The 13,448-nt window shown below is 39.4% G+C and overlaps 1 protein-coding gene across 2 annotated transcripts; it reads right to left on the bottom strand.

Moving 5' to 3' along the window:
• Window positions 1-724: 724 nt before the first annotated feature.
• Window positions 725-7,399, bottom strand: LOC111251189 (domesticated amidase effector 2-like). Of its 2 annotated transcripts, none has more exons than XM_086990829.1 (4): window positions 6,941-7,399; window positions 5,470-5,780; window positions 1,747-1,838; window positions 725-1,593 (listed from the first exon to the last, which is right to left on the bottom strand). In XM_086990829.1, the coding sequence occupies exons 2-4, from the start codon at window positions 5,656-5,658 to the stop codon at window positions 1,470-1,472; spliced, it is 405 nt and encodes a 134-aa protein (XP_086846955.1). In that variant the 5' UTR covers window positions 5,659-5,780; window positions 6,941-7,399; the 3' UTR covers window positions 725-1,469. The 2 variants fall into 2 exon arrangements, with proteins under 2 accessions (XP_086846955.1, XP_022663287.1); XM_022807552.2 differs by having other exon boundaries at window positions 5,470-5,659; window positions 6,941-7,379.
• Between the last annotated feature and the right edge of the window lie 6,049 nt (window positions 7,400-13,448).

Below are 13,448 nucleotides of genomic sequence, written 5' to 3'. Positions count from 1 at the left end.
AATGAAATCTAATAGTTAATACCGATAGATAAAAATGGGTCGAGTGCAGTCCACCACATATTTAGCAACAGCTACTCGACAATATTATAGATTTGATCCATTGGTTTAAAAAAATTGCTGATAGACGTTTGTTCGGGAAGGCTGTTCAATACATTTTCCGTCGATAAATACGAACACGAAATCAAATATCTGGTTTCAGCTAAGTTTAACAGAAAATTGTAAGACCCGTCTGTCAAAAACAGATAATGCCTTTCATGTTCTTGTTTATGTTAACGCTGTTAATAAGCAGTAACATCTTCTGCTACGTGTATATATTACAGTTTTAATAGACATTCCAGTTTTGTTGGTGGTGCCATCAACTTTCCTCTTGAGCCCAGCTCTCCATTTACCTTTATATTAGTTTGAAGGCACAAAGATGTCAGTGCTTTTTCAACTTTTTTCCCAAATAATCTACGGCTGTGAATCAATCAACTACCAATAATCGAAGTTGTTTCTAAATTAGAATACGCACTTCGTGAGTCAACAATGTTATGCGTAATAATCACAGAAGCCTAATGTGTTGCTCTGACGAGAGGTATGGGTCTTCGAAGTGAAACAATCGTGGAAGTCATAAGGTCTGACTGAGAGTAATAACAACCTTGGAATTGTTTCTACATCTGTATTATTTGATCCATCTATGAGTGATATTTTACTTTGGTGTACATAATAGTAATAGTGAAATACATAGGATGTCTCAAAATGTTATCATGTTTATTTCAGATAAGGCCCTCAATTGTGAGGACAGCACTATTTACATACGTACACAGAGATTTGTGTGAAGATCATCGCATTAAATACGCTGTGGAGTTGTAGATAGTAAAATACCTGAATTCTGCATTTGAATATAGTAGGCCGTTAGGACGAACAGCACCGTACAAGGGTCCAATGACAATTACGGTCTATATGTTGATAGAAATTGATCGTTTACGTTACTTAAGTAATTTTGCAATAAAAGTTTTAACTTAACTATTAAACGTGTTGAATTTCATATAGAACGACTATTCGGATAGTTGCCATAAACGGTATATCTCGAAGCGTAATCAATGGCTACGAACTGAGCAGTAGGTCGTTGAACTAATAGCGAAGTTAGATAAATAGCAACGTTTATTTAGGCAAATCCGTAAATCATCTCTATTCAAATGTATAAATAATTCGTTAAAATTACCTCAATTTTGAGGTTTCTGGTGCTTTATGTTTGGATGATCTATGAGGCTGTACATTAGTGATTTGGAAAAAAAGTGAGCAAAACTTCAAATATAACCCCAATACGTAAGCAAAGTAAACATCGGTATAAGTATCTAGTTAAGATTCTACTAGAAAACTAACATTATATATCAAAGTAATTAGAATTACAATAATGAGCATCTGTAGCCGATAGTGCAGTTATTCAATCAATCAGTCAATCAATGGGGTATTACTAACTGAGGGAATCAGTGGATCGTGAAGAAGTTCTCAGCATTATGATTTGCCACAGTGCCGCCCCATGGAATGAATCGCAATCCCAGTGGTCGGTGGGGTGTTTGGTCGTAAACGTGGATTCCCTCGCGGCCGCACCTGATAAAAAATGACTTCGTGCTTAATAATTAAAAACGTACCTGCGTTAAGGAGTGCCTCTATATAATCGCTTGTTGAACTGTTGTGATTCGTATTTCTCCCATTAAAGAGCTACTATAGTATTTTTAAGGGAACATTTAAAACGATTACTACCTGACAAAAATGGCGGCGTACCCGCGGTATTTTTTCCCAACAAAGCTTGCGATCGGCGTGTTGCGAGATACCGAACTGCACGAATCTTTTACCTGAATGAACCAAAGGATTATAAACACGCGTCAAGTTCTATCAATGGTAAAGGCAAGTTTGTCATCAAGTTTATGAATACCAGTTTACAAGAGGGTTTTCGAACATTTTGATCATTCCGATTTATTGGCCTTATGTAAGGCATTCGTAGCAAGAAGATGAATTTTATAGTAGGCAAACGATTGTAGGAGTATAGTTTTAGAGACGTGTACAGTTTAAATGTTTCGAAATCTGCGTCCGTTAGACATTTCATTAGACGGGTCCTATACACAATTCAGTCAAGTCGGTTCAATTTAAAAAAAGCCTATACAAAATGGTATTAAGTATTAAAGATCGATTGCTGCTTCAACAAAGAAAACCAAAAGATAGTACACTTTGCCCAGCGAATGGTCCGTTCGGTCCGTTTCCAGCTCAATGCAAAGAAACTGTGATAAAGTTATGTTAACTTAACTGTAGTGCTTTATCATCGGGAAAAAAGCTAGGCTGTTTTTGTAAACGGTTGTACGCCACAAGTCCGTTTGGATGGCTAGTGTAGCGCGTCAAGCATTAAGGCTAACATTTCAACAGCATGTTTAATAGTCCTGTAGCAATTGAGTAATCGTACGCTATGAATGCTTCGTTAGACTTTCGGCGTGATTGGAAAAGTCTGAACAACAACTGGCAGCGTTTGCTATCGCTTATAATAGTGCCAGGAGGGCTTTTGCCAACTGATCTGATGAGGCGATACTAAAACAGCGGTTTCTGTAGCGTTTTTCGTTTTTTTTTTTCATCAATCGTTTCTCATCATTTGCTAATGTTGAGATTTGAACCAACAACAGCCGGCATCGCTTGTTTGTAATAGTGCAGCACTCCCGGCTGGCCACGCAAACCACGCTCTGTCGTGAAGCTGAGCGTGGCGTTCGCAAGGCGCACCACGGTTGATTCCAGCCGTAGCTACATCAATATAGAGTTCACATCACTACCGCGTTGAAGAACGTTATATGTTTTTCTTTAAGCATTTTCAATGTTGTTACCATATTCGTAAAGGATAATGACGTTAGACTGTTAATTTTGACCCTCAATTTAATTAATAGTAGATGCAAGCAGACACGCGCATTTGGTTTTAGTAGCACTCAAATAATATTACCGCCTGCCGTAATTACGACCTAGCTAATGCTGTCCTACTTACATCGCTTGTTGTTGAACACCAGTCTGCATAGGATTCGAAATGTATTAGACGTAGCAGACGACACTCGATTGGGCTACGCCAATAAGCGCTAAGTTTTTTCAACGCAGTAAATAAAAACATCCGGGACGTATGCGCATTGAGCCAGACTTAAATACCTTCATAGTCTAAATCAGTACAGGACTGTAAAACCAACTCCGTAAATTTTTAATCCAGAACCTTAGGCTACTCGTTAATCTTGCGACTGTTAGACCAGTCTCGCTCATTCGATCTTGCAGAGGACAGTTATTCAATTTGATTTTTTCCCCTCTAATACATTTGATAGCTATGCTTCTCACGGTACAGCCAGCTATAACTAGCCCTTGTAAAGCACAGTATTGGAAAATGGCATAATTTCAAATAAGCGAACTGTGCACACGCCGTTATAATCTATCTGCTTGAATAAAAAGACGGATTTGTGATGAAATTAGTCAGAAACTTCCATAACGGTCGTAAGCGTACATGATGCAGAAATCTAGGTTTGCAAATAGTTTCCCCTGTTACTCGAATTGACGTATAGAATATCTTAAACATTTTCCAAATTACAATACCATCATCCGCCACTGCGGTGTCTAATTTATACGATCTATGAATAGTGTTTGGATTATATAAAAAAAATCAGTCGGCAGACCCTTTACCCGTGTAGTGGCTGATATCAATGAGCTTAGCTCCGTGAACAATATGCATCGTAGTATGAGGAGTTTAACGTAAACAGGTTTGCGAAGCGAAACCGCATTTCACCATTTAATTTCTTCAAGAGCTTCCGAGATGACCTCCGAGTTCGCTTTATGAATCCCAATGAAATTTAATCGGCAGCTACTCTGAGAAGAATATCAGTTGCATGCAGCTGGACATCGACGGCAGGCGCTTCCTTGAAGGAGGTTAACCGTTAATCTCCTGTGGGCAATTTAGCAACTTTGACGCTAACAACTACGCTACAGTTAGGTACTTTGCCTGTTGGCCGGGTTGCCCCTTTCACATGTACATGTGTATATATAGGAGTGCGTATAATTCGATCTAAACCCCGTTTGAACGATACGATTCGTTCCGAGCACAGTAGATTAGCGGTGGTGCACATAGTAAGGGTTATTGTTCAATAAGGATACGCTTGTTGTCTGTTCGTAGGTGTTTATTTGTGTGTTGTTAATGTATTTCTTGAACTGTTCATAGCGGTCTTAGAAACAACTATCGGCGGATGCCACCTTACATGAAAGATCTTCAATTGCGAGACGATTTTGGTGGAGGTATATTGATGGGTATGAGAAAAGCATGTTAGCTTCAAAACGGGAAAAATAAATCAAATGTTTTACAGAATTTTCACAAAAGGTTTTCAAAGCCAAAATATCAACCAGCGGCGCGGCTATCGTCTAATAATGAAAAGCAACCGAGAGAAATATGTGTTTTTTTTTTATCTCGTCTTCTTTTTTCTGGTCTTACGGTCGTTGTCTGCCTTTAATTTTAAGCCTGACATGTAATTTTTCAATTCGAGGAAAATTATAATTTTTGTATAATTTTTTTTCGATTTAATGCTTCGTACATTGGTTGCCACGACCGCTTTAATTAACCATTGTATGAATAGGTATTGTATAATGCGTCCAAGAGTGAACGATGCCTGAGAAAATTGTATTTATTCCTGAAAGTTGGATAAGGAGTATGTTCCGGTGTACAGAAAGGGTAAAAACGTGATAAAGGCTACACGTAGGCAGAATGCTAGTCGCAATAATGATAATCGTTGCTCAGGTCGTCACTCCGTTACAAGGATGAGCTGCTTGGTAGTGAGCTCGAGCCAGTATTATTATCGCTTGACGTGTAGGGACAGTTAAGTCGCAAATTCCATTTGGAAAAACAGGTGGCCTGAACCGTTGCTTATGGATACGCAGTTAAGCACGTTTTTACCTTCGTCGGCGTCTCAATACATAGGAGCATCATATTGGCGTACGTATTTTCAATAGGTGAAGCACTGAATGGCCTGGTAAGGCGAAATTGCCAAAAGTGTCACACGATCTGTAATGTGGTCAACTCCATAGACTAGTACATCAGATAACGCTACTTCATAATGCCATACGTTCTATGCTCAACGTACGAACTGATATCTGTTAAATTTTCTGTGCACGACTTTTGCTGAATGCACTGTATGGCTGTTATACAAACGTGGTATATTGTTTTCACCATATAGGGGAACATACGGGTATGCTACTGCTGTTTTAGGGTAGTTATAATTATTCGCAATGATACTGGCTTATAACAACTTTAGCTATCGCTGCCTCAGGATGCTTTTAATCTCTCTTCAATTTCGAGCAATCTGGTTTTAGCGTTCAGGGAATCCCAGTAACTTATGTAGCTGGCAAGCGAATAACGTGTTTTTCCAAATCTTCTCACAAACGAGTGCGAAGCATCAACATACGAGCAATGCGTAAATCAGACTTTACCTTTGTCCTCTTACGCCAGCTGTCGGTTCCTCGATTAAGTCCGGAACACTTCGATTTGACAAGACCAGCTGCCGAACCATCGTCGACCCACGCGCCCATAAAGCTGCCCACGTCCTGACAAGCGCCTTCGATGCCCACCGTAAACATGTACACGCCCAGTAGGCAGCTTGTTAATAGTATTGATTTCATACTGAAATCAACAAATACTCAATTTTAACTGTTTTTAGTTAAATTCTGTCATGTTTAAATGAATAAGTATGAAGTGAAGAGGAATGGGCCCTTTGCCTTAAACCTTGAGTGAATTGAAATATCTGAAATACCAGTAAAAGAAAAACTATATATATATATATATATATATATATATATATATATATATATATATATATATGATAGCTAAGTATCAGTCATTCAAGATAGTCAATATTTTACGGTAGAGGCACGCGACACAAACACCATGGAATTTATATTTGGGATACAGATAGAAACAGAATTGAATGGGAACTTAATTGACTGAAAATCAATTTTGATCGAAGTGTTTGGTTATTTTTGATTACATTGAAAATTTCAGATCTTTTTATACTTCGTGTAGGTAAGCCTACGTTTTATATTAGCAAAATTGGTAGCTTACCACAATTCTGAAACAACGAGAAAGTATTGTCAATAAGAGGCAAGTGTTTCTAAAAGTCAACCCCAAAATACCCAACTGTCACAGTTAAGACGCGGTTGACGCGGGTTGCCTGAAGTGAAAATCCAGTTTTGAAGTTTTCATAGGCCTCCGAACAGCTTTGGATTAATGTAAGTAGGTAGATGAATAAGATGCGAATACGAGTGTTATAGAGGTGTGTACCTTCTAGAACGTAAACGATGAATAGATGATCCAACCTAGTTGTACCTATCGGTATTTCAACCTTAGTTGAGAGCACCCTTGCATAGAATATAACCAAGTGCTCTATGCATGAGCATTTATAAGGCTATTTCCTATAAGGATTATAAGGCTATTTCCTTAAATGCTTCTCTCTCGCACACAAAAGTTAAGCAGGTCAATATATTTCAGCCGTTTACTATATTTTACTCGCGATCGAGCTGAGATGTTTGGTTACAAATAATTGATATTGTACGTACGCGCTATTCGAGAAACAATATTTAACGTCATACATATATGTATATATATACATTTTTACGGCTTTATTGGTTAGGATATTCTTGGCAAATAATCCAAGCGTCTATTTCTAGTATCTTCTGTAATTAGTGGATAGTTTCACAGGGCTCTCCCTAGAAATCATAGTAACGCCCCAGCTGAAACGGAGCGCAATGTTTAAGTGGGCTTTTGCTTTTATTCTAACAATTTTTAAACACAGCAAAGAATCAGATCAAGACATGTATGTTTTACTAGAGATTATTTGTACTAAAGAATATCCACCATGTTCCTGTTTGCACGTCCAACATTTCAAATATTTATCCATTTACTTACTTTCGTTGTACGTGGCTAAATATCCAATAAAGTTGTTGCTTTAGTCTTTGTTTCCTCGTCACGATAATCAAGCTGACAGGGTGGCCTTATTTTGACACCGTTCGACTCTAGCTACAAGTGGTATGATCGAGTTAGTGGGCGAAATCTTATCGGCCGGAGACATTACTACTGTCTGTACAGGTCAGCTTCAAGCATGTGAGGGAGTATAGGGGGAACCTTTTAACTGCAGCGTCGCGCAGACGGCGAGAGACTGCTTCATATGGTTCTCGATAAACGCGGACTCATGCGTTGCAGACCCGAAAATAGCATACTATACCCCATAGCACTCAGTAGATGTTATCACCAGTGTGACTTGCTGCTTGGTCGGGCATTGGACCTTTTTTCTACAGACCTGTACAGATATTTTGATGCAAGGAGCTATTCGTGGACGGCTCTTGATGAATTGCTAGCTGACCCCGATACCGTGGAAGGGATCAAGCTGAAAGCATACGCTGCAATGTAACGTGATGGTAAATTAACACTACATCGATTGTGCAATATTTTAACCGAGCTCATCAGTGTGCCTTTAATGCACACTGATGAGCTCGGTTGCACAAGCAAATCATTGTCATAGCATCATATGTCTTTCACAAATATTTATTCAAACAAAAATATAATTTCTTTCTTCAGTCCAGCATAAATATTTCAAGTTTTACGTCTGATACTGGTGTTAAGGCTGAAATCAACGTCGACCATCCATGTGAAACGATGTTAGATAACTGGCTATGTTCTGGAAGACTACTATACGATAACAATTTACCTTGTCGATGACGCAAAAAATGAAAAATAGCGTGTTGGCAGGGTCTTGGCAGGGACTCCTTCAAAAAAAAGATCTAAAATTTGCAGAAATTCTAAATCAGAGGAAATGCAAACGGAGAAATACTTACAAAATGACGACATCTTGCCATATCGCAAGTTTTGTTTAAATATTTCTCTTCGATTCGTTGCAAAGTAGACGTTCTCGCGTACTGCTATCTGAATGTAGCAGCAGATGCCGATATGAGGCCCTATCCATTGTTACACTATTTGATCGAAAAATCTCCGTTCAAAGAGGATGTGTGGGTCTTACATTTCAGTTGTTAAGGATTACGATACGAGGCCAATAGTGCTTGTAGTACCCTTAACGAAACATTATTCAAATTTGAGCTCATTCTAGGATATGCTGGCAGCGTTTTATAGGGTGTCCCGAATGTCTCGTCAATAATACATTTCACAATTATACAAGGTAGCTTTAATTTAAGCTGGTCGCCTTCCCAACGCATTCATGTAGAAAGATTGTTCTTGAAGTCGATTTTTATACTTCTCTGCTTTACTGATACTGACTTTATCTTTAAGTATCTTTTTTAAATTTTCAATTCAAGCCACAAAAAAGACTTGTCAATTTAAGCACTTCAAGTCGGCCGATTATTTTCTATAGATAACTTAGTATGCCCAGTAGTAATAAGACGGATGAATGACTGTTGCAAATAATGCCCAAATCTAAGAGATATTATTTTTTGACAATTCACGTAGGATCTACTTATTCTTGATTGTTGTTAATACTGTGCATTAAAGTAATAACTTCTAATAAAAAAAAATTTTGTACCGCCGGAATAGCTATCAATGGATACAAAATCGCGTAGGTTTCTTTTCCGAAAGCTTTGCGTTGAATCTTATTTATGGATGTCTCTTTTTTCAGATTAACGAAGTTAATGGCGTAAATGTCTTATTCAAACCAGACAGAGTCGGTACTACGGACACACTACTACCGCCTCTTTTTTCATGTTTCACCCTATCATCCTGACCCGGATCTTGGTAAACAGTACTACGAATCGATAAGATCAATTGCGGGCGCCTATCGGATGAAGTGCGTTCTTCGCCTCGTCAAACGCGCTGTATCCCATAACCTACAGATCCGAAAAGCATTAATTACGCTCTTCGTGGCAAGTCTGGCCTTTCTCAGCCTTGCCAGCCGTCCTTTCTGCCCCAGGACTTCTGCAGCCATTCTGGAGTTGATCTACCAGTTGTCTGTGAAGCTGCGTATGGGATCTGCCATTCGCTTCATGCCGCCTCTTACTACGTTTGGAGGAACGCTATTTCTTGGATCGTGGTTGGGAGCACTTCTCGGCGCCACCTTTTTTACCACTATTCTGGCTTCGTCAAGGGCAGAGCATATCAATAAGGTGTTTGTTACGACAGTATCTACAGCCAAGTTTCAACTGACGAATATCTTTGACGGAATTTTACCGAGTATGAAGAGCTAGGCCCTAAAAGTCTCTATGTCCCGTGATAACCTGAGTTAGAAAGTTATCAATTTTTCCCCTGGGCTATTCAACCATATCTGGACGTCTGAATGAGGTCCCCGACATGTGCGCCTGGACTGCCCCGTGGGGTGGCTGCCCCTCGTCCTGCCACACAGCTATTGTGACATTCCTTTCTGCCTCGTTTATCTCTGGCATTTCACCTTTTTCATCCCATAGTCGTTTTCTCTTCTTGACCTCCAGGTTTCAGGGTGTCTTTTCAGCCAGAACCAGGGCTACAGCCGTGCTAACCGTGCGATAAGCTTGCGTGATGCCAATCTGTGAGTCTTTCGGAGGGGTTTCCTGTTTTATTTCGTGTTTATCGCCTTCTTCATCCATTCGGACACTCTAAAAAAGCTATTGACTCTGGAAAATATATTGGTAGTCTGCGACGGCTTGCCGCTTTTGGTCCTTATACGGTGGAAAAATTCAGACTACTGAGTTCGCTGCTTTAATGCTTCCATGTACTCTACCACTGAGTAAACTGTCTAGATGCACTCCTACATATCCTGTCGCGTTTAGCATCGCAATTTGTTTGTCATTTGGACGTAGGGTTAAATGGCTGGACTTTTTCCGTCTAGCGTGTAGAATTTCCTCGCTTTTTCCCGAGCGAGTTTAAAGCCTGTATGCATTAAGCATACATTTTGGGGCAGTGCTCAGAGTCTTGTTAGCGTACAGTTCCGTACCTAGCACGGATTTATCCTTGGCCCTTTTTCATGTAATACAACATGCTAGTGTCTCACTCTCCCGTGAGGCCTCAAAGGCCGAGGACATTATCATATGTTGTATTCCATAGAAGTGGGTCGAGAATAGAAGCTGGTACGATGCATGCCTCTATATTCCTGGAGGGTCCCATGCTTGTGGCTCTCCCATCCTGTAGATCGTTGAAGGTGACCCAGACCAGATATGCAAGTACCCTTTTCACCCCATGGTATCGAGAATAAACTCCGGTTATTGAAACGTGTTCATGTATCAAAAACACTGCCAAAAAGACATCACATATCGTTTTCGCAGAGGTGTAGTTAGGATTAGTTCGGCTTTTCGGACTACACGATGTATAGCAGTATATGCCGATCCTTGCTTTATGACATTATGCTGCGTGTCTGAAGGTAAACCACCTGTGAGCTCCCAAAGTCGTGCTTCTTTTATGTGTTCGAAGCATTTGACGATGATGCCGATTAAACAGATGGGTCGTCTCTACTCACCGTTGCTCAACGGTATCAGCACCATTTCTGTTTTTCTTTAGCCACATGACAATCTGCCTTTTCTGAAAACCCTTCTAGTTACGTCCGCAACTTCTTAACCCCTTGAAGAGAATCCTTATTGCCTCTGAGCGACGCTGTCGGGCTTAGCGGCTAGCTTTTTTGGTCCGTCATGCAGCGTTCAAGGCTTTCACAGGTGTGACTGAGGGCTGCATGTCATGGTCTTCGGGAATAATTCCCTCAGAGCCGCGTCAGCAAACGTTCATGCTCTAGGATGCTCATTTTTCGTGGTATGTGAATTGAAAAGAAATGCCTGCCTTACAAACGTTTTCCATCTTACTCCTGATAATCCTATGCGATTGTCGATAAAAGCGTTCGTCCAGTTGTTTAAGCAATGTAGTCCAGCATTTCCGCGATAAAGCGTTTAGATATTGTTGGATGTCATATCCATATGCAGCTGTAGGTTTGAATGCCGCTTGCTTATCGTACGCTTTTTGATATATTAAAGGAGAAAGCGACATCAATGCTTAAGAGGCGTATTTCAGTTGCTTCTCCATAGGGAAGTAAAAAGACAAAAACGCTTGCTGAAATCAATGAGCTACAATTTGCTATGATAACGCAACATAAAGATCTAACATATATAATATTTCAGTGTATATTTTTTTGGTTGGCTCTGGATACGAGAGAATAGCCTTGAAAAAACACACCATACTTTTATAAAATTTACATAAAAATAATAGAAAAAAGCCTTCATTCAAACTTGTTATAAGTAATGTCTCGAGAGCTGGGGTTTGCGATGTCGATACCGCAGTCCTAGTAAATTAGCTTTATTCAATTAGTGTACTCGTTCGGACTTAGACACTTAATAATATGGTCAATTGTCGCCATATATGTCGTGCATGATAAAATTATCAGATCATTCGTCTTGCGCTGTGTTTGAAATGAAATTTTTAGCATGGCTTAAAGTCAGGATGGTGGGATCCAACCCAGTCAGGCTAACAAGAGTTCGAATGAAAACGTACATACTACAGTACAGAACTTATCATAGACTACATGATAACAAGAAACAGGCCCAGATATTAAGTAAAGTAAGGCAAAACTCGCACAAAAAATGATAATGCACAAAAAAAGCATCCTCTTTTTGCCTTTCCATTTATTGCCTTTTGATAGATCAGCTACTGCCGAACGCGGATATTTGATTATATTTTGATACACCAATTCAATACACAGGGTTTAGCACGAACAAGAAAAGGACGGATTCGATAATACTGGAACATGTAAAATCAGAGCACTACTATTTTTTTCATCGACCATCTAGTACATCTTCTAAAGCTCGGTCTCGTCGACTACTGGGGCGGTAAAAAACCTTTGTCAGAACATTTTCAGTTTTAAAGCTAGCGTGAATCCCGTAAATATGTCTGTTAGCCTTGATAAATAGACTAACAAACCCTCTGAATTGGCAAAAGGGAAAACAAATATAAAATGTCGTATAGATGATGATGGTAATTTATGATACGCTAGCTTCACCTATCTGCTGTACTCTTGTTATTGGGAAAATAGGAAGTATGCTGTCTCCACTCAGCAGCACAATCCTATTCGATATGTTAATACTGTGCGTTTTTTTTTTTTTTTTATTTAGGATAAACCACCATATGCTTTCTGCAGCGCTCGTTGTTATTGTTGTTGTTATTATGGTGAACTCTGAGTTGTTATCACCCCCCCCCCCCCTGCGAAAGCTTGTTGTTACCTCAAGCTACCAAAGTACAGTGCAGAGTCTCAGCCGCAGCGACAAAATGATCCTCACGTCCAACTTGGTTATTTCTGCTGAGTCCGTTCATATGTTTTCTGCTGCTCTTAAACTGCAACCAAGGTCATGCATCCTTTTACTTGAAATTGTATAATAATACAATTTAGCATCCCGCTTTGTTCCCTTTCCGGTAGCGAACATCTAATTTCTATTTTAAGCGTAGGAAATATAGGGATAGCACTGGCTAAGATAAACGAATAATACCCGTTCCCTTCAGGCGCTGAGACGGAGAAGGAGAACGCTATCTCTTAAGCTAAGCCCTTATTAGACTTTTTTTATGAGCTTTTGACTGGTCTGACAATGATCGATGTCGTTTCAAATCGGCTTCATTAAGGAAATAGAAAGAATACTACTAACAACGTGATCAGCAAGGTCCCTAAGGCACTTTCAAAGAGTATTGTGGAGGAAGCAGAAAATTTGACAGCTATTTTTACATTAGGATGACAATTTTCAAGATGAGGTGGAGTGTTTTTTTGTGGCACAAACACCAACAAGAAAAATTTAGAAGAACCTGAGTTCAACTTGTTCATCAGAAATCACTTCTGAGCTTACTTTCAGTATGGAAAGGACTTCACGTTCTTAAATAACCTGGTATATCCACAGAGGAACTTTGTATTCTCCAAATTAAATTCAGGGTTCTCAAAAATACATGGTTTAGTGTAAACATTTCGATTTTGCTGAATTACTATGGTTTTTTTTTCTTGTATTCATTGAATTAGGATAAGCTTCATTTCGACAAGGAATCAATCTGGTGAGCATTTCGGTAAATTCTGCAAACCTCGAGGACATATCTTATGCACTACATCATACTCCAAGGAATAAATTCCCTGTCGACCATAGCAAAATAAACACAAACGCTAACATAGTTGCTCTTCCTAAAATTTAACGAAATGCCCCCGCTTGATCTTCGATAATCCAGTATTGCTGCATCGAATAAAGTAGAATGATAATGTAACCTGTTGCGCTTGCCTAAAATCTCAAGACCTTTGATATCAATCAGGTAAAAAAAAGTTTCACTAGGCGTCCTCTTTTAATTAGTTTATAGGTCGGGCTAATCTGCTCAGCGTAAAAAGTTTCTCTTCTTTTGTCAGTCCGATAATTAGTATTAATAACAATCTTGTAATAATATTGACGGCGATATAGAATTGTCAACTACCATTTCCCCGAAAGAGTTGCAAACT

This window comes from Varroa destructor, unplaced genomic scaffold (assembly GCF_002443255.2).
Source record: "Varroa destructor unplaced genomic scaffold, Vdes_3.0 BEIS01000005.1, whole genome shotgun sequence".
NCBI classification, from domain to species: domain Eukaryota; kingdom Metazoa; phylum Arthropoda; class Arachnida; order Mesostigmata; family Varroidae; genus Varroa; species Varroa destructor.
This window is presented reverse-complemented; position numbering and strand designations above follow the sequence as displayed.